Source organism: Salvelinus namaycush, chromosome 11, assembly GCF_016432855.1.
Source record: "Salvelinus namaycush isolate Seneca chromosome 11, SaNama_1.0, whole genome shotgun sequence".
Taxonomy (NCBI): domain Eukaryota; kingdom Metazoa; phylum Chordata; class Actinopteri; order Salmoniformes; family Salmonidae; genus Salvelinus; species Salvelinus namaycush.
Genome location: NC_052317.1, coordinates 31,000,711 through 31,023,302, shown reverse-complemented (window position 1 = coordinate 31,023,302; position 22,592 = coordinate 31,000,711). Strand labels below are relative to the sequence as shown.

General features: G+C 43.7%; 1 protein-coding gene across 1 annotated transcript in view; it reads left to right on the top strand.

Annotated features, from left to right (window-relative positions):
- Positions 1-22,592, top strand: part of LOC120055341 (myomegalin-like) — a 109,796-nt gene that overhangs the window by 6,977 nt on the left and 80,227 nt on the right. The window contains exon 4 of the mRNA XM_039003213.1: positions 18,149-18,225. Within this exon, the coding sequence (XP_038859141.1) occupies positions 18,149-18,225 (77 nt within the window). The remainder of the gene's footprint in view (positions 1-18,148; positions 18,226-22,592) is intronic.

Below are 22,592 nucleotides of genomic sequence, written 5' to 3'. Positions count from 1 at the left end.
AGCTGCTCTGACAGCTGATGCTTAAAGCTAGTGAGGGAGATATGAGTCTCCAGCTTCAGTGATTTTTTTCAGTTCGTTCCAGTCATTGGCAGCAGAGAACTGGGAGGAAAGCCAGCCAAAGGAGGAATTGGCTTTGGGGGTGACCAGTGAGATATACCTGCTGGAGCGCGTGCTACGAGTGGGTGCTGCTATGGTGACCAGTGAGCTGAGATAAGGCGGGGCTTTACCTAGCAGAGACTTGTAGATAACCTGTAGCCAGTGGGTTTGGCAACAAGTATGAAGCAAGGGCCAATCAACAAGAGCGTACGGGTTGCAGTGGTGGGTAGTGTATGGGGCTTTGGTGACAAAACGGATGGCACTGTGATAGACTGCATCCTATTTGTTGAGTAGAGTGTTGGAGGCTATTTTACAGATAACATCGCCGAAGTCGAGGATCGGTAGGATGGTCAGTTTTACGAGTGTATGTTTGGCAGCATGAGTGAAGGATGCTTTGTTGCGATATAGGAAGCCGATTCGAGATTTCATTTTGGATTTGAGATGCTTAATGTGAGTCTGGAAGGAGAGTTTACAGTCTAACCAGACACCTAGGTATTTGTAGTTGTCCACGTATTCTAAGTCAGAGCCGTCCAGAGTAGTGATGCTGGACGGGCGAGCAGGTGCGGGCAGTGATTGATTGAAAAGCATGCATTTAGTTTTACTTGTATTGAAGAGCAGTTGGAGGCCACGGAAGGAGAGTTGTATGGCATTGCTCGTCTGGAGGTTAGTTAACACAGTGTCCAAAGAAGGGCCAGATGTATACAGAATGGTGTCGTCTGCGTAGAGGTGGATCAGAGAATCACCCGCAGCAAGAGCAACATCATTGATGTATACAGAGAAAAGAGTCGGCCCGATAATTGAACCCTGTGGCACCCCCATAGAGACTGCCAGAGGTCAGGACAACAGGCCCTCCGATTTGACACACTGAACTCTGTCTGAGAAGTAGTTGGTGAACCAGACGAGGCAATCATTTGAGAAACCGAGGCTGTCGAGTCTGCCAATAAGAATGTGGTGATTGACAGGGTCGAAAGCCTTGGCCAGGTCGATGAATACTGCTGCACAAAAATGTCTCTTATCGATGGCGGTTATGATGTCATTTAGGACCTTGAGCGTGGCTGAGGTGCACCCATGACCAGCTCGGAAACCAGATTGCATAGAGGAGAAGGTACGGTGGGATTCGAAATGGTCGGTAATCTGTTTGTTAACTTGGCTTTCGAAGACCTTAGAAAAACAGGGTAGGATAGATATAGGTCTGTAGCAGTTTGGGTCTAGAGTGTCACCCCGTTTGAAGAGGGGGATGACCGCGGCAGCTTTCCAATCTTTGGGAATCTCAGACGATACGAAAGAGAGGTTGAACAGGCTAGTAATAGGGGTTGCAACAATTTCGGCAGATAATTTTAGAAAGAGTGTCCAGATTTTCTAGCCCGGCTGATTTGTAGGGGTCCAGATTTTGCAGCTCTTTCAGAACATCAGCTATCTGGATTTGGGTGAAGGAGAAATGGTGGGGGCTTGGGCGGGTTGCTGTGGAGGGTGCAGGGAAGTTTCCCGGGGTAGGGGTAGCCAGGTGGAAAGCATGGCCAGCTGTAGAGAAATGCTTATTGAAATTCTCAATTATAGTGGATTTATTGGTGGTAACAGTGTTTCCTAGCCTCAGAGCAGTGGGCAGCTGGGAGGAGGTGCTCTTATTCTCCATGGACTTTACAGTGTCCCAGAACTTTTTTGAGTTTGTACTACAGGATGCAAATTTCTGTTTGAAAAAGCTAGCCTTAGCTTTCCTAATTGCCTGTGTATATTTGTTCCTAACTTCCCTGAAAAGTTGCATATCACGGGGGCTATTCGATGCTAATGCAGAACACCCCAGGATCTTTTTGTGCTGGTCAAGGGCAGACAGGTTTGGAGTGAACCAAGGACTAAATCTATTCCTAGTTCTACATTTTTTGAATGGGGCATGCTTATTTAAGATGGTGAGGATGGCACTTTTAAAGAATAACCAGGCATCCTCTACTGACGGGATGAGGTCAATGTCATTCCAGGATACCCCGGCCAGGTCGATTAGAAAGGCCTGCTCGCAGAAGTGTTTTAGGGTGCGTTTGACAGTGATGAGGGGTGGTCATTTGATCGCAGACCCATTACGGATGCAGGCAATGTGGCAGTGATCGCTGAGATCTTGATTGAAAACAGCAGAGGTGTATTTGGAGGGCGAGTTAGTTAGGATGATATCTATGAGGGTGCCCTTGTTTACGGATTTGGGGCTGTACGTGGTAGGTTCATTGATAATCTGTGTGAGATTGAGGGCTTCAAGCTTAGATTGTAGGATGGCCGGGGTGTTAAGCATGTTCCAGTTTAGGTCACCTAACCGCACGAGCTCAGAAGATAGATGGGGGGCAATCAATTCACATATGGTGTCGAGGACACAGCTGGGGGCAGAGGGTGGTCTATAGCAAGCGACAACAGTGAGAGACTTGTTTCTGGAAAGGTGCATTTTCAGAAGTAGAAGCTCGAATTGTTTGGGTACAGACCTGGATAGTAAGACAGAACTCTGCAGGCTATCTTTGCAGTAGATTGCAACACTGCCCCCTTTGGCAGTTCTATCTTGGCGGAAAATGTTATAGTTAGGGATGGAGATTTCAGGGTTTTTGGTGGTTTTCCTAAGCCAGGATTCAGACACGGCTAAGACATCCGGGTTGGCAGAGTGTGCTAAAGCAGTGAGTAAAACAAATTTAGGGAGTAGGCTTCTAATGTTAACATGCATGAAACCAAGGCTTTTACGGTTACAGAAGTCAACAATGAGAACACCTGGGGAGTGGGAGTGGAGCTAGGCACTGCAGGACCTGGATTAACCTCTACATCACCAGAGGTGTTTATAATTCATATGTTTACCTTAGTAGTTAGATGGTTTGTTATTAAATTTATTAGATAGACATGCTTCTAATATCCGTACATTATTGACCCGTGACTGACAGTTTTGAAGTACCGTAAAACCCTAAAATGAGGTGAAGTCAGACCGTCTACTTAAGTAGGCAATAGAAAAAAATCCTGTCTAACATGTTCATTGATTGGGTTAAGACGAACCGTCAATCCAAAACTAGCGGACCAATGGAGACTCATTGTCTACGCCTCCCTCTAAACCCCGCCCTTCACGGGAAAATCAGGCCAAAACTCGCAATCGAAAAGACTGGCAGTGAAAGCAAAGAAACAGACATCGAGAGCAAAGATACGAGTAGCGTAACCAAAAGGTAGTACATGCAGGCAAGAGCGTAGGCAAAAAGTATTCAATATGATTGGTTGCTCGAATGTTTAACCAAAAACAATTTTTGCATTCGTTTTCAAATCTTTTTGCTTTCGCTTTAAAATGATTTACTTACAAGTTTTTCGGTTTTTCTTTTGATGTCTTATTTTTGTTTACAATTCTATACATTTCGCTTTCAATTCCAAATCAAATCAAAGTTTATTTGTCACGTGCGCCGTAAAAGTGACTATGCATATATGATGAACAGAGAGTAGCAGTAGCGTAAAAAGAGGGGTTGGCAGGTGGTGGGACACAATGCAGATAGACCGGTTAGCCAATGTTCGGGAGCACTGGTTGGTCGGGCCAATTGAGGTAGTATGTACATTAATGTATAGTTAAAGTGACTATGCATATAAGACAAACAGAGAGTAGCAACAGTGTAAAAGAGGGGTAGGGGGGGAACACAATGCAGATAGTCTGGGTAACCATTTGATTACCTGTTCAGGAGTCTTATGGCTTGGGGATAAAAACTGTTGAGAAGCCTTTTGGTCCTAGACTTGGCACTCCGGTGCCGCAATTGTTTGTTTTTTGATTTCAACATCCATTATTTCACCCATCCTCAAAAATATAATGTTTACATTCTAACTTTATTTTATTTAGAATTCAATACATATGGCGTGAAATTGACCCCATACTATGGCACGTCAAGGGAACTGTAGCCTACTGTTTTGACGTGTTAAATGGAAACTGAAATCTGGACACTGACTGTAGGTCTATAACCTCTCACATAGCCTTAATAATAACTCCTGCAGAATTAAGCATTTATTGCAGTAAAATGATGCACCAAATGTTGGCTACATTTTGACTCGGGACCAGGAGCGTAGAAATATGATTTATTTATTCCAGCGTCTTGAGAGAATGCAGTGCTCAGTTAGATACCATTTGTGGAGGTGATATCAAATCTAATTTTATTGGTCACATACACATGGTTAGCAGATGTTAATGCGAGTGTAGCGAAATGCTTGTGCTTCTAGTTCCGACAATGCAGTAATATCTAAGAAGTCATCTAACAATTTCACAACAACTATCTTATACACACAAGTGTAAGGAATGAATAAGAATATGTACATATAAATATATGGATGAGCAATGGCCGAACGGCATAGGCAAGATACAGTAGATGGTATAGAGTACAGTATATACATATGAGATGAGTAATGTAGGGTATGTAAACATTATATAAAGTGGCATTGTTTAAAGTGACTAGTGATACATTTATTACATCAAATTTTTAATAATTAAAGTGGCTAGAGATTTGAGTCAGTATATTGGCAGCTGCCACTCAATGTTAGTGATGACTGTTTAACAGTCTGATGGCCTTGAGATAGAAGCTGTTTTTCAGTCTCTCGGTCCCAGCTTTGATACACCTGTACTGACCTCGCCTTCTGGAGGATAGCGGGGTGAACAGGCAGTGGCTCGGGTGGTTGTTGTCCTTGATGATCTTTTTGGTCTTCCTGTGACATCGGGTGGTGTAGGTGTCCTGGAGGGCAGGTAGTTTGCCCCCGGTGATGCGTTGTGCAGACCTCACTACCCTCTGGAGAGCCTTGCGGTTGTGGGTGGAGCAGTTGCCGTACCAGGCGGGGATACAGCCCGACAGGATGCTCTCGATTGTGCATCTGTAAAAGTTTGAGTGTTTTTGGTGACAAGCCAAATTTCTTCAGCCTCCTGAGGTTGAAGTAGCACTGTTGCGCCTTCTTCACCACACTGTCTGTGTGGGTGGACCATTTCAGTTAATCCGTGATGTGTACGCAGAGGAACTTAAAACTTTCCACCTTCTCCACTACTGTCCCGTCGGTGTGGTTATTAAGGGGGTGCACCCTCTGCTGTTTCCTGAAGTCCACGATCATCTCTTTCTTTTGTTGACGTTGAGTGTGAGGTTGTTTTCCTGACACCACACTCCGAGGGACCTCACCTCCTCCCTGTAGGTTGTTGGTAATCAAGCCTACCACTGTAGTGCCGTCTGCAAACTTGATGATTGAGTTGGAGGCGTGCATGGCCACGCAGTCATGGGTGAACAGGGAGTACAGGAGAGGGCTGAGAATGCACCCTTGTGGGGCCCCAGTGTTGAGGATCAGCGGGGTGGAGATGTTGTTTCCTACCCTCACCACCTGGGGGCGGCCCGTCAGGAAGTCCAGGACCTAGTTGCACAGGGTGGGTTTGGAGGGTACTATGGTGTAATGATGAATTTGGAGGGTACTATGGTGTTAAATGCTGAGCTGTAGTCGATGAACAGCATTCTTACATAGGTATTCCTCTTGTCCAGATGGGTTAGCAATCACACAGTGTGCAGTGTGATTGCGATTGCGTCGTCTGTGGACCTATTGGGGTGGTAAGCAAATTGGAGTGGGTCTAGGGTGTCAGGTAGGGTGGAGGTGATATGATCCTTGACTAGTCTCTCAAAGCGCTTCATGATGACGGAAGTGAGTGCTACGGGGCGATAGTCGTTTAGCTCAGTTACCTTAGCTTTCTTGGGAACAGGAGCAATGCTGGCCCTCTTGAAGCATGTGGGAACAGCAGACTGGGATAAGGATTGATTGAATATGTCCGTAAACACACCAGCCAGCTGGTCTGCGCATGCTCTGAGGACGCGGCTAGGGATGCCGTCTGGGCCGGCAGCCTTGCGATGGTTAACACGTTTAAATGTTTTACTCACGTTGGCTGCGGTGAAGGAGAGTCCGCAGGTTTTGGTAGCGGGCCGTGTCGGTGGCACTGTATTGTCCTCAAAGCGAGCAAAGAAGTTGTTTAGTCTGTCTGGGAGCAAGACATCGGGGTCTGCGACGGGGCTGCTTTTATTTTTGTAGTCCGTGATTGACTGTAGACCCTGCCACATTCCTCTCATGTCTGAGCTGTTGAATTGCGACTCTACTTTGTCTCTATACTGACGCTTAGCTTGTTTGATTGCCTTGCGGAGGGAATATCTACACTGTTCGTATTCGGTCATTTTTCCGGTCGCCTTGCCATGATTAAAAGCAGTGGTTTGCGCTTTCAGTTTTGTGCGAATGCTGCCATCAATCCACGGTTTCTGGTTGGGGAAGGTTTTAATAGTCGCTGTTGGTACAACGTCACCGATGCACTTGCTAATAAACTCGCTCACCGAATCAGCGTATGCATCAATGTTGTTGTTTGAAACCATCCGGAACATATCCCAGTCCACGTGATCGAAGCAATCTTGAAGCGTGGAATCAGATTGGTCAGACCAGCGTTGAACAGACCTGAGCACGGGCGTTTCCTGTTTTAGTTTCTGTCTATAGGCTGGGAGCAACAAAATGGAGTCGTGGTCAGATTTGCCGAAAGGAGGGCGAGGGATGGCTTTGTATGCGTCGTGGAAGTTAGAGTAACAATAATCCTGAATTTTCCCAGCCCGGGTCGCGCATTCGATATGCTGATAAAATTTAGGAAGCCTTGTTTTCAGATTAGCCTTGTTAAAATCCCCATCTACAATAAATGCAGCCTCAGGATATGTGGTTTCCAGTTTACATAGAGTCCAATGAAGTTCTTTCGGGGACGTCGAGGTGTCTGATTGGGGGGGATGTCTTCATCGAATAAGCAGATAGCGTTTCAACCACATAAAATATGCATCAAAGCCGACCTGAAATCTTATCAAAAACACATTGGGTCTTTTTCACAGCTTTCTTTTCCCTTACATCCAGTCAAACTGATGTAATTTGGACATTTTGCACTGAAAATATTTCCCTTTGTTTTTACGTTATTGTAATTTCTCCCCGGTCCCTACGTGTCTTTGCTCCCCGAAAGATGACCGAGGAAACTTTATCGATGTCAACTAGATTGAAGCATTTATTCTATTGATCTATATTACATTATTATGTTTAGTCTTCTAGGGCAATCTAGAAGAAAAAGAAACGCACACCTATTTAGGCGAGGTGCTGGCTAGCGGAGTAGAAAACTTAAAAATAAAAGAGAGCCGCACACTCTAGGACACAGGTGTCAAACTCATTCCACGGGGGGCCGAGTGTCTGCGGGTTTTCGCTCCTCCCTTGTACTTGATTGATGAATTAACATCACTAATTAGTTAGGAACTCCCCACACCTGGTTGTCTAGGGCTTTATTGAAAGGAAAAACCAAAAACCTGCAGACACTAGGCCCTCCGTGGAATGAGTTTGACACCCCTGCTCTAGGAGCTCAGATGCAAAAATATTTAATTTACCAACGTTTCGACAGGCAAGCTGTCTTCTAGGGCAACATATAATGACACAACCGAAACTACATGTATCTAATTATAGACATGTTTACTAAAAAATGCCTTCCAAAATGGAGGAAATTATAAGCAGAAACATATCAAAATCAGGCAACAAAAAACAATCCTCCAACCCCTGTCAAAAAAAACTGCAGTCTTTGACTGTAGCTTATAGCACATTGTCTATATTTGCGGGTTAGGGTTGGGTGTTGACCTTTTTCCTTCCTTTTTTTACTGTCCTTGTGAGGACTTTTGGAACCCACCCACACACACACACACACACACACACACACACACACACACACACACACACACACAGCTCCTAGGCTGGTCTCACCCTCAGGTTGGCACACAGACAGCTCCTAATCCCAGGGAAAGGGCAGCAGTCTGGGGTACGAGATGGTAGCCTGCTGCCTCATCTGACCTCCGAGATGCATGTTAAAAGGGGGTGTGAGGGGAGGGTGTGTGAGATCATATATACACTACATTACCGAAAGTATGTGGACACCGGCTCATTGAACATCTCATTCCAAAATCATGGGCATTAATATGGAGTTGGTCCCCCCTTTGCTGCTATAACAGCCTCCACTCTTCTGGGAAGGCTTTCCACTAGATGTCAGAACATTGCTGTGGGCATTTGTTTCCACTCAGCCACAAGAGCCTTAGTGAGGTCGGCAACTGATGTTGGGCAATTAGGCTTGGCTCACAGTCGGCGTTCCAATTTATCCCAAAGGTGTTTGATGGGGTTGAGGTCAGGGCTCTGTGCATGCCAGTCAAGTTCTTCCACACTGATCTCAAAAAACTATTTCTGTATGGACCTCGCTTTGTGAACAGGGGAATTGTCATGCTGCAACAGCAAAGGGTCTTCCCCAAACTGTTGCCACAAATTTGGAAGCACAGAATCGTTTAGAATAAGGGTACTCAACTCTTACCCTAAGAGGTCTGGAGCCTGCTGGTTTTCTGTTCTACCTGATAATTGCAGAAACCTGGTGTCCCTGGTCTAAATAAGTGCAGAGTTGAGTTTGAGGGCTCTAGAATGTCATTGTATTGCTGTAGCGTTAAGATTTCCCTTCACTGGAACTAAGGGGCCCAAACCATGAAAAACAGCCCCACACCATTATGCCTCCTCCACCAAACTTTACGATTGGCTCTATGCATTCTGGCAGGTGGTGTTCTCCTGGCATCCGCCAAACCTAGATTTGTCCATCAGGAAGGTGGCATCCTATGACGGTGTCACATTGAAAGTCACTGAGCTTGTGTGTTCTAGGTCTGTGTGTATGTGTAAGGTGACTCTGTGAGCCAGCTGTTGTCTGGGTGCGTATGGAAATGGTAAAATCCATAATTTGTGTGTGTGTTCTAAGTGTGTTTGTGTGTTCTAGGTCTGTTTGTATGTGTAAGGTGACTCTGTGAGCCAGCTGTTGTCTGGGTGCGTATGGAAATGGTAACATCCATAATTGGTCCCTTCTCCAGAATCCCTATAGGCCACCACTCCAGAGAGGTATAGAGATTAATGTGCGTGGCTATGTGCTGTGTGTGTGTATGTGTGTGTTTGTGTGCTTTCATGCTTGCTTTCGTCTGTGTGTGTGTGTGTGTGTGTGTGTGTGTGTGTGTGTGTGTGTGTGTGTGTGTGTGTGTGTGTGTGTGTGTGTGTGTGTGTGTGTGTGTGTGTGTGTGTGTGTGTGTGTGTGTGTCTACATTTTTCCAATACATTCTTCTTCAGCCCTTAATCTCCTCCCTGATCATCAGTAAACCTCTCATATGAGAATCATGCAAACAAGATGGCTGATATGATCCAAATAAACAAGATGGCTGACCTTATCCAAATTAACAAGATGGCTGACCTTACCCAAATAACAAGATGGCTGACCTGATCCAAATAAACAAGACCTGAATGTGCTCTGACTTATCCTCTATCGTGCATGCCACAGCTAGTTGAGTAGAAAGATGTTTGACCAAACTGACACTTTCATGTTTTATCATGTTATAATATTAAGCAATAGGCATGAGGGGGTGTGGAATATGGCCAATATACCACAGCTAAGGGCTGTTCTTAAGCACGATGCAACGCGGAGTGCCTGGCTTCAGCCCTTATCCAAGGTATATTGGCCATATACCACAAACCCCCAAGGTGCATTATTGCTATTATAAACGGGTTACTAATGTAATTAGAGCAGTAAAAAAAAGAATGGTCAAACCCGTGGTGTACGTTCTGATATACCACGGCTGTCAGCCAATCAACATTCACTGCTCGAACCACCCGGTTTATAATTACCATTAGACCATTCACAAAATAATAATTAAAGGAATATTATTCTGAAGTATGAGGACTACGGTTCATATCCATTTAAACGTAATCAGATTTATTACAGTTACACAATAAGAATACAATTGACAAATAGTACATACCAGAAGTCTTCAATTTTTTATAAATGTTTTATTTCACCTTTATTTAACCAGGTAGGCCAGTTGAGAACAAGTTCTCATTTATAACTGCGACCTGGCCAAGATAAAGCAAAGCAGTGCGACAAAAACAACAACACAGAGATACACATGGGATAAACAAATGTACAGTCAATAACATAATATAAAAAGTCTATGTACAGTGTGTACAAATGTAGTAAGATTAGGGAGGTAATGCAATAAAGAGGCGAAATAATTACAATTTAGCATTAATACTGGAGTGATAGAAGTGCAGAGGATGATGTGCAAGTAGAGATACTAGGGTGCAAAAAAGCAACAACAAAAAAATAACAATATGAGGATGAGGCAGTTGGGTGTGCTATTTACAGATGGGCTGTGTACAGGTACAGTTATCAGTAAGCTGCTCTGACAGCTGATGCTTAAAGTTAGAGAGGGAGATATACGTCTCCAGCTTCAGTGATTTTTGCAATTTGTTCCAGTCATTGGCAGCAGAGAACTGTAAGGAAAGGCGGCCAAAGGAGGTGTTGGCTTTGGGGATGACCAGTGAAATATACCTGCTGGAGCGTGTGCTACGGGTGGGTGTTGCTATGGTGACCAGTGAGCTGAGATAAGGTGGGGCTTTACCTAGCATAGACTTATAGATGACCTGGATGACCTGAAGCCAGTGGGTTTGGCGCCGAATATGTAGCGAGGGCCAGCCAACGAGAGCAGTGGTGGGTAGTATATGGGGCTTTGGTGACAAAACGGATGGCACTGTGATAGACTACATCCAATTTGCTGAGTAGAGTGTTGAAGGTTATTTTGTAAATGACATCGCTGAAGTCAAGGATTGGTAGGATGGTCAGCTTTACGAGTGTATGTTTGGCAGCATGAGTGAAGGAGGCTTTGTTGCGAAATAGGTAGCCAATTCTAGATTTAAAATTGGATTGTAGATGCTTAATGTGTGTCTGGAAGGAGAGTTTACAGTCTAACCAGACACCTAGGTATTTGTAGTTGTTCACTTATGCTAAGTCAGAACCGTCCAGAGTAGTGATGCTGGTTGGGCGGGTGCGGGCAGCAATCGGTTGAAGAGCATACATTTAGTTTTACTTGCAGTTGGAGGCCACGGAAGGAGTGTTGCATGGCATTGAAGCTCGTTTGGAGGTTTGTTAACACAGTGTCCAAAGAAGGGCCAGATGTATACAGAATGGTGTCGTCTGCGTAGAGGTGGATCAGAGAATCACCCGCAGCAAGAGCAACATCATTGATGTATACAGAGAAAAGAGTCGGCCCGAGAATTGAACCCTGTGGCACCCCCATAGAGACTGCCAGAGGTCCGGACAACAGGCTCTCCGATTTGAAACACTGAACTCTATCTGAGAAGTAGTTGGTGAACCAGGCGAGGCCGTCATTTGAGAAACCGAGGCTATTTAGTCTGCCGATAAGAATGCGGAAGATTTGGCCAGGTCGATGAAGACGGCTGCACAGTACTGTCTTTTATCGATGGCGGTTGCCATAAGACACAAAATATCTAAAAGTCTATAGGTTATGTATAAAAACACACTATAGTGTAATAGAACGCTACGCCAGGAGAATTACATTGACTCCATGAGCAAAGTGTCAACCCAGCCAAATCCCAGTGTCTCATATCGTCTAATTAACATCACTTTGCACGGCACAAAACATTACAACAAAAGGCAACACACGCATTCTTGGATCTAATCATCACAACTCTCATCTCAATGATAGGAGTGTACATCTGCGTTGCTCCCACTTTGAACTGACCGCCGTCCGATAAACAAATTAACAAAAAATCCAGCACAATGAAACATATCAACATTTATAGCTCTTTAGGAACATTTGAAACAATCCAAGCATGACAATTTCATTCACACAGTAACATTCATTCAGTCAATTTCACGTTTCATTATGTCTTCACACCTTCAACGGTGTCCACGCTCCCAGCGTTCTGTGAGAAGGGAACGTCCCTTCCTAGAGATTACCACAGGTGTGATGGACCCCTGCGATAGCCCACAGATGGTCAGCCATCCAAACTATCTCATACAGTGCCTTGCAAAAGTATTCACCCCCTTGGCGTTTTTCCTATTTTGTTGCATTACAACCTGTAATTTAAATGGATTTTTATGTTGATTTCATGTAATGGACATACACAAAATAGTCCAAATTGGTGAAGTGAAATGAATAAAATTACTTGTTTCAAAAAATGCAGCAACAAAAAAATACGGAAAAGTGGTGCGTGCATTTGTATTCACCCCCTTTGCTATGAAGTCCACCTGTGTGCAATCTAAATGTCACATAATCTGTCACATGATCTCAGTATATATACACCTGTTCTGAAAGGCCCCAGAGTCTGCAACACCACTAAGCAAGGGGCACCACCAAGCAAGCGGCACCATGAAGACCAAGGAGCTCTCCAAACAGGTCAGGGACAAAGTTGTGGAGAAGTACAGATCAGGATTGGGTTATAAAAAAATATCCAAAACGTTGAACATCCCACGGAGCATCATTAAATCCATTATTAAAAAATTGAAAGAATATGGCACCACAACAAACTTGCCAAGAGCCGCCCACTAAAAATCACGGACCAGACAAGGAGGGCATTAATCAGAGAGGCAACAAGAGACCAAAGATAACCCCGAAGGAGCTGCAAAGCTCCACAGAGGAGATTGGAGTATCTGTCCATAGGACCACTTTAAGTCGTACACTCCATAGAGCTGGGCTTTACAGAAGAGCGGCCATAATAAAGCCATTGCTTAAAGAAAAAAATATTCAAACACGTTTGGTGTTCGCCAGGAGGCATGTGGGAGACTCCCCAAACATACGGAAGAAGCTACTCTGACTAAAATGGAGCTTTTTGGCCATCAAGGAAAACACTATGTCTGGCACAAACCCAACACCCCACAGTGAAGCATGGTGGTGGCAGCATCATGCTGTGGGGATGTTTTTCATCGGCAGGGACTGGGAAACTGGTCAGATTTGAAGGAATGATGGATGGCACAAAATACAGGGAAATTCTTGTGGGAAATCTGTTTCAGTCTTCCAGAGATTTGAGACTGGGATGGAGGTTCACCTTCCAGCAGGACAATGACCCTAAGCATACTGCTAAAGCAACACTCGAGTGGTTTAACGGGAAACATTTAAATGTCTTGGAATGGCCTAGTCAAAGCCCAGACCTCAATCCAATTGAGAATCTGTGGTATGACTTAAAGATTGCTGTACACCAGTGGAACCCATCCAACTTGAAGGACCTGGAGCAGTTTTGCCTTGAAGAATGGGCAAAAATCCCAGTAGATGTGCCAAGCTTATAGAGACATATTCCAAGAGACTTGCAGCTGTAATTGCTGCAAAACATCTCTACAATGTATTGACTATGGGGGGGGGAATAGTTATGCACGCTCAAGTTAAAACATTTTAGTCTTATTTGTTGTTTGTTTCACAATAACAAATATTTTGCATCTTCAAAGTGGTAGGCATGTTGTGTAAATCAACTGACACAAACCCCCCCAAAATATATTTTAATTCCAGGTTGTAAGGCAACAAAATAGGAAAAATGTCAAGGAGGGTGAATACTTTCGCAAAGCACTGTAAATCATGACTGAGTCATCACGCTTGACTAAGTCATCCTGCTGGGCCTCAGCTCCTGCAAGTCACTAGTCGCTAGTATATATTTTTTCCGCTACATGTCCATAGAATTAGGAATGACTAATTTAATAGGAGCTCTATGGTCGTGTCACTCCCGGTCCATGCAAGACCATATGATAATGCTTTCACTTCCCACTGGGCAAAAACTGGTTGAATCAATGTTGTTTCCACCTCATTTCAACAAAACAATCTATGTGAGGACATTGAATAAAGGTGGGAAAACTGATTGGATTTGAAAAAAGTAATCAACATATGGGAGTTAGGTATTTTTTTTATTTTTTTTAACCTAAATCCAATGACATGGTGACATGTTTTGTTGATTTCACGTTGAATTCATGATAGTTAACAACTCAACCAAATGTAAGTTAAAAGCAGATGCCCAGTGTCTCAGTGTCTCAGATACAGTAATTAATTTGGCCTTGGGATTGTTTCTTTGTTGATCTGCTTGATTCAGTTGATTTCCTGGCACCGTTTCTGTTGTCTCAGTTTACACTCCCTGCTCAGAGTGGGAGGGAGAGGATTTCTATATATAGTCCAAGCTTGAGTGCAATAATTTCTTCAACACATTTGTTCTTCTGCAATGGGTTTGACTTGCTTGTTTTTTATCCCGTTATCTGTGCATGTGTAACAGTATAGCTTCCGTCCCTCTCCTCACCCCTACCTGGGCTCGAACCAGGGACCCTCTGCACACTTTGACAACAGTCACCCTAGAAGCATCGTTACCCATCACTCCACAACTACTTCAAGGTCTCAGAGCGAGTGACGTCAGCGATTGAAACGCTATGTGCGCGCACCCCGCTAACTAGCTAGCCATTTCACATCGGTTACACATGCATGTCAGTGTAGGGATAGATCTGTGGCAAATATGTGGGTGCATGTCTTCAGAATTGTGTTCATAAGTGGCGTCAAAATAATTCACACCCTTGATAAAGATGAGCAATAATGACTGTAAAGGATATATAATTCAAATACTGATCTATATTGTATGATACATCTTGGGGGGAAATTATATTATTTTATACTAATACAATTGCTCTGAGAATTTTTTATTCGGATTAACAAGTACAATTTTTTCTTAAAGATTCTTATAAATAAAGTAGTCAAAAGTTTAGTATTTGGTCTCATATTTCTAGCATATTTCAATGAAATATGAATTTGCAGTTAGTTTTGGTTGTGTTTCAGATTATTTTGTGCCCAATAGAAATTAATGGTAAATCATGTATTGTGTTATTATGGAGTCACTTGAATCGTGATTAATGATGATTTAGAAAGTTACAGAGGGTCAAATGTCATACCCCCAACACATGCTAACCTCTCACCATTACTAATAACAGGGAAGGTTAGCATGTCTTGGGGGTATGATCTTTGACCCTCTGTAACTTTCTCACTCATCATTATTCAGGATTATCCATAATCATGGTAGCATCCACATTAATGTAGAAGTGTTTAGACACATATTCTATTCTTATTTACAATAAAAGTGGCTCCAAAATGACACATTACATTATTTACCATTCATTTCTATTGGGCACAAAATAATCTGAAACACAACCAAAACAAACTGCAAATGCATCCAACAAGTTTGTAGAGTCACAAGCTTAATGTAATCATTGCGTGCTGTGAATATGGGACCAAATATTCCTAGAATCTTATGGGATGTCAATAATTGTTACCTCTACCTTTTTGATATAGTTTTGTATTACTTGTTAAACAAAATATCTTTCTCTGAGCAATTGTATTAGTATAAAAGTATATACTTTTTTTGAGCATACAATATAGCTCAGTATTTAAATAATATATTTTATACAGTCATTATCGCTCATCTTTATCAAGGGTGTTTCAGACCCCACTGTATGCGTGTGGGACTGCATGGCTAGGTGTGTGTGTGTCAGCGACTAGGCCTAGCACTATACTCTTAACCCCATGTCTCGCCCAATCAGGCAGCCTTGTACCACTCCAGTGCATATCTAGTTATAAGGGGAACTGTTACTGTGGGCCGAGTGGGCGGGGGGGGGGGGGGGGGGGGCAGGAATAGCAGGTGCACCATGGACTCCTATATTTAGAGCTGTGTGGATAACAGGAAAACATCCCGGTTGCTGTCTGTCAAGCAGTGTCTAATGATGTGAAAAGTAATGTGAAATGCGTTTAAATTAATTTCAATTTGTTTACGTGACTTTGGCTATTGTAGCGACACTTTGTGTAAGAGCACATGCATTGTGATGCTTTGTAAGTCTCTCTGGATAACAATGTCTGCTAAACTGCTAAAATGTTTATGTAAAATGTTATCTTACGAACATTGCTTTTGTTTTGCTGAAGTATTTCCTAAATGTATAATGTTAGAGATCAATAAGATGTATATTTCACACTGTAAGGACACAGCGTAGTCATGAATTAACGGTTGTGTGTCAATACCAGTCCAAAAGGCCAGAGCCCCTGTTGTTTTAGGTATCTTGATGTGATGCCAGTTTCAGTGTGGGTGAGCGCTAGTGACACGTGCACTGGGGGTCTGCTTACTCTGTGTGTGCACATGTATCCAGGGTCAGTGTGAGTGTTAAGGACAGACAGATAGTTTTGCTATGAAGGTGTGATAAACTGGAATACCTCTCTGGCTAGAAGACAGAGCAGATTCTAAATGTCAATAGACTGGGGGAAGTACTATAATACTACATACAGGTCTGACAGAGTGAGAGAGATGGAAGGAAGTGGGAGACAGGAAATGAGAGAAATGGAATACAAAATATTGAGAGAAAAGGTAAGAATAGGATACAGTTTGAATTTCAAAGAGTGAAAAGAGAGATAAGAGAAAGAGGACAGAAATAAGCAACAATAACCCGAAAGAGAGAGAGAGAGACGCTGGTGTCCTATCCCTGTCCAGGGTCACAACTGGACCATTTAACCTCACCATTCATTCCCAGTCACATTGCCAATCCATTTTCCATATCCCAAATCCCTATCCTAAAGGCCCTGTCCTAGCTCAGAACCCTATTCTGGTTCACCGTGGCTGTCAGAGCACATAAGTGTGTACTTTAACCCCTGACCCTTGGTATAAGCCCCAGAGATTCTCTGCCTTCCCCCTGGTTTAAGTATGTGAGCCTAACAGTTAGTTACCCTCCATTGTGAGGTGAGGGGAATGACATTTTACCTTTATAATGATGAAAATAGAATCACTTTATGTTGTATTTACACAGTAGCCTAATAAAATGTATGTTTGGCAATGGAACCAAGGCTGTTGAAAGCCCTGGATACGTTTTGTAATCCTGTACTAGCTCCTGAGTGGTGCAGCGGTCTAAGGCACTGCATCTCAGTGCTAGAGCGGTCACTACAGACACCCTGGTTTGAGTCCAGGCTGTATCACAACCGGCTGTTATTGGGAGTCCCATAGGGCGGCGCACAATTGGCCTAGTGTCGTCCCGGTTTGGCCGGTTTAGGCCGTCATTGTAAATAAAAATGTGTTCTTAACTGACTTGCCTAGTTAAATAAAGGATATATTAAAAATTAGCTTTGCACTGGTGTGAGATGTGGCAAAGAGCTGATGTTAGCAAGATCTCTAACAGATCTGGGACCAGTCCAGATTGATACATGTTTATGCTATTAATTGATACTATGTGAAACATGCATTCTTTGTTAAACTTTGATAGGTTTCAAGTAAAGTGTGCAATGGACAGGTTAAAAAAAAAAGTCTGGGTTTCCTGGCAGCATGTCCCATCATAAAATATAACATCTGTGACAGGAGAGAACCATGTTCCCTACTAATGTTACGTTTACACACCACACCACTCTGATTGATACAGCAGAGAGAGGGGGAGGGAAGGGGGAAAATTGATGCAGCATAGGAGGGGTGCGGGGGTCAGGTGTAGATGGTGAAGGTATTTGGGGGTTGTGGGTGAGAAGGAGAGAGGACAGGTTGTGCGTGTAGGGTTGCTGTTGCTGTTTAGCTGTGTGATGGTGTTGGAGGGGGATAGAAGACACTGGATACTGTACAGGACAAGCACTAGGTGCATTTAGAAGGCAGGAGTTTCCAGGAGAGTAATAGGGTATACCGTTCCTCTGGGCATCAGGGGTCTTTGCAAGGCAGTACAGGTCAGTGGAGGCTGGTGGGAGGAGCTATAGGAAGAAGGGCTCATTGTAATGGGCGGAATGGAATTAATGGAACGGAGTCAAACATGTGGTTTCCATATGTTTGTGTTTGATACCATTCTATTAATTCCATTCCAGCCATTACAATGAGCCCGTCCTCTACTCTCTTCCTGTGTTTTACAGTAATTGTACTAATGGTGCCTGCACTTCTTTGAGTTTCTATGACTTCATTGACTTGTTTTAAAGTTTCTATTTGATATTCCTTGTCTTTTGAGATTATTCGTTATGATGTGGGTGAGGATGATGATGATGATGATGATGATGGTGATGATGATGGTGATGATGATGATGATGATGATGATGATGATGATGATGATGATGATGATGATGATGATGATGACGGTGACAACGACGACAATATTGATGTCATTTTTTCTATCAAACATAATTCCAGTCTGATGTCATGTTCTATTCTCCCTGTGTTCCAGAACATCGAGTTGAAGGTAGAAGTGGAGAGCTTGAAGCAAGAGTTACAGGAGAAACAAGACCTTCTTGACAAGGCTCTGTAAGTCCAGTACGACACATCCAGACTAACAGTTGACCGTTGAATGTATTGAACATTCATCTGATCTGAGAATCTGACACTTTTTACGTCAAATTAAATTGCAATGTAGACTGACAGCCAACCAACAGATCAAATAAAATCTAATTGTATTGGTCACATACACATATTTAGCAGATGTTATTGCGGATGTAGGAAAATGCTTGTGTTCCTAGCTCCAACAATGCAGTAGTATCTAATAGTTCACAACAATACACATACAGTATCTAAAAGTAAAAGAATGGAATTAAGAAAGATATACAGTTGAACTCGGAAGTTTACATACACCTTAGCCAAATACATTTAAACTCAGTTTTTCACCCTTCCTGACATTTAATCCTCGTAAAAAATTCCCTGTCTTAGGTCAGTTAGGATCACCACTTTATTTTAAGAATGTGAAATGTCAGAATAACAGTAGAGAGAATGATTTCTTTCAGCTTTTATTTCTTTCATCACATTCCCAGTGGGTCAGAAGTTTACATACACTCAATTAGTATTTGGTAGCATTGCCTTTAAATTGTTTAACTTGGGTCAAACGTTTCGGGTAGCCTTCCACAAGCTTCCCACAATAAGTTGGATGAATTTTGGCCCATTCCTCCTGACAGAGCTGGTGTAACGGAGTCAGGTTTGTAGGCCTCCTTCCTCACACATGCTTTTTCAGTTCTGCCCACAAATTTTCTATAGGATTGAGGTCAGGGCTTTGTGATGGCCACTCCAATACCTTGACTTTGTTGTCCTTAAGCCATTTTGCCACAACTTTGGAAGTATGCTTGGGGTCATTGTCCATTTGGAAGACCCATTTGCGACCAAGCTCTGACTTCCTGACTGATGTCTTGAGATGTTGCTTCAATATATCCACATCATTTTACTTCCTCATGATGCCATCTATTTTGTGAAGTGCACCAGTCCCTCTTGCAGCAAAGCACCAACACAACATGATGCTGCCACCCCCATGCTGGGATGGTGTTCTTCGGCTTGCAAGCCTCCCCCTTTTTCCTCCAAACATAACAATGGTCATTATGGCCAAACAGTTCTATTTTTGTTTCATCAGACAAGAGAACATTTCTCAAAAAAGTACGTTCTTTGTCCCCATGTGCAGTTACAAACTGTAGTCTGGCTTTTTTACGGCGGTTTTGGAGCAGTGGCTTCTTCCTTGCTGAGCGGCCTTTCAAGTTATGTCAATATAGGACTCGTTTTACTGTGGATATAGATAATTTTGTACCTGTTTCATCCAGCATCTTCACAAGGTCCTTTGCTGTTATTCTGGGATTGATTTGCACTTTTCACACCAAAGTACGTTCATTTCTAGGAGACAGAACGCGTCTCCTTCCTGAGCGGTATGACGGCTGCGTGGTCCCATGGTGTTTATACTTGCGTACTGTTTGTTCATACAGATGAACGTGGTACCTTCAGGCATTTGGAAATTGCTCCCAAGGATGAACCAGACTTGTGGGACGTCTCCAATTTTCTTCTGAGGTCTTGGCTGATTTCTTTTGATTTTCCCATGATATCTAGTAAAAAGGCACTGAATTTCAAGGTAGGCCTTGAAATACATCCACAGGTACACCTCCAATTGACTCAAATGATGTCAATAAGCCTATCAGAAGCTTCTAAAGCCATGCCATCATTTTCAGGAATTTTCCAAGCTGTTTAAAGGCACAATCAAATTAGTGTAACTTCTGACCCACTGGAATTGTGATACAGTGAATTATAAATTATATAATCTGTCTGTAAACAATTGTTGGAAAAATTACTTGTATCATGCACAAAGTAGATGTCCTAACTGACTTACCAAAACTATAGTTTGTTAACAGGAAATTTGTGGAGCGGTTGAAAAACAAGTTGTAATGACTCAAACCTAAGTGTATGTAAAGTTCCGACTTCAACTGTAAATATTAGGTTGAGCACTGTCGGAGTGGCATTGACTAAAATACAGTAGAATAGAATACGGTGTATACATTTGAGATGAGTAAAGCAGTATGTAAACATTATTAAAGTGACTAGTGATTCCATGTCTATGTATATACGGCAGCAGCCTCTAAGGTGCAGGGTTGAGTAACCGGGTGGTAGCCTGCTAGTGATGGCTATTTGACAGTCTGATGGCCTTGAGATAGAAGCGATTTTTCTGTCTATCGGTCCCAGCTTTGATGCACCTGTACTGACCTCGCCTTCTGGATGATAGTGGGGTTGTCCTTGATGATCTTTTTGGGCTATCTGTGACATCGGGTGCTGCAGGTGTCCTGGAGGGCAGGTCATGTTGCCCGGGTGATACGTTGGGCAGACCGCACCACCCTCTGGAGAGCCCTGCGGTTGCGGGTGGTGCAGTTGCCATACCAGGCGGTGAAACAGTCCAACAGGATGCTCTCAATTGTGCATCTGTAAAAGTTTCTGAGGGTCTTAGGGGCCAAGCCGAATTTCTTCAGCCTCCTGAGGTTGAAGAGGCGCTGTTGCGCCTTTTTTACCACATGGTCTGTGTGGGTGGACCTTTTCAGATTGTCAGTGATGTGTACGCAGAGGAACTTAAAACTTTCCACCTCCTCCACTGTGGTCCCGTCGATGTGTATAGGGGCATGCTCCCTCTGCTGTTTCCTGAAGTCCCCGATCAGCTTCTTTGTTTTGTTAACTTTGAGGGAGAAGTTATTTTCCTGGCACCACTCCACCAAAGCCCTCACCTCCTCTCTGTAGGCTGTCTCATCATTGTTGGTAATCAGGCCTACTACTGTTGTGTCGTCTGCAAACTTGATGATTGAGTTGGAGGGGTGAGTGGCCACGCAGTCATGGGTGAACAGGGAGTACAGGAAGGGGCTGAGCACGCACCCTTGTGGGGCCCCTGTGTTGAGGATCAGTGAAGTGGAGGCCTTGTTTCCTACCTTCACCACCTGGGGACGGCCCGTCAGGAGGTCCAGGACCCAGTTGCACAGGGCGGGGTTCAGACCCAGGGCCCCGAGCTTAATGATGAGCTTGGAGGGTACTATGGAGCTATAGTCAACGAACAGCATTCTGACGTAGGTATTCCTCTTGTCCAGATGGGATAGGCCATTGTGCAGTGCGATGGCAATTGCATCGCCTGTGGATCTATTGCCGTGGTAAACAAATTGAATTGGGTCTAGGGTGTCAGGTAAACTAGCCTCTCAAAGCACTTCATGATGACAGAAGTGAGAGCTACGGGGCGATAGTAATTTAGTTCAGTTACCTTTGCTTTCTTATGTACAGGAACAATGGTGGACGTATTGAAGCAAGTGGGGACAGCAGACTGGAATAGGGAGAGATTGAATATGTCCGTAAACACTCCAGCCAGCTGGTCTACGCATGCTCTGGTCTACGCAGCCAGCTGGTCTACGCGGCTAGGAATGCCTTCTGGGCCGGCAGCCATGAGAGGGTTAATGCGCTTAAATGTCTTACTCACTTTGGCCACGGAGAACGAGAACCTACAGTTCTTTGGAATGGGTGGCGTCGGTGGCACTGTGTTATCCTCAAAGCAGGCGAATATTGTGTTTAGATGTCTGGGAGCAAGACGTTGGTGTCCGTGACGTGGCTGTGTCTCCCTTTGTAATCCGTGATTGTCTGTAGACCCTGCCACATACGTCTTGTGTCTGAGCCGTTGAATTGCGAAGCCACTTTGTCTCTGTACTGACATTTTGCCTGTTTGATTGCCTTACAGAGGGAATAACTACACTGTTTGTATTCAACCATATTCCCTGTCACCTTGCCATGGTTAAATGTGGTGGTTCGCGCTTTCAGTTATGCGTGAATGCTGTCATCTATCCACAGTTTTTGGGTAGGTTTTAATAGTCACCGTGGGAACAACATCCCCTAATCACTTCCTGATGAACTCAGTCACCGTGTCCGTGTAAACGTCAATGTTATTCTCAGAGGCTACCCGGAACATATCCCAGTCCGCGTGATCAAAACAATCTTGAAGCATGGATTCATGGTCAGACCAGCATTGAATAGACCTTAGCACGGGTACTTCCTGTTTGAGTTTTTGCCTATAGGAAGGGAGGAGCAAAATAGAGTCTTGATCTGATTTGCAAAGGGGGGGCGGGGGAGGGCCTTGTAGGCATCTCGAAAAGGCGAGTAGCAGTGGTCTAGTGTTTTTCCTAAGTGAGTACTACAGTCAATGTGTCGATAGAACTTCGGTAGCGTTTTCCTCAAATTTGCTTTGTTAAAATCCCCAGCTACAATAAATGCGGCCTCAGTATATGTGGTTTCCGGTTTGCATGAAGTCCAGTGTAGTTCCTTGAGGGCCGTTGTGGTTTCGGCTTGAGGGGGAATATACACAGCTGTGACTATAACCGTAGAGAATTATCTTGGGAGGTAATACCTTCTGC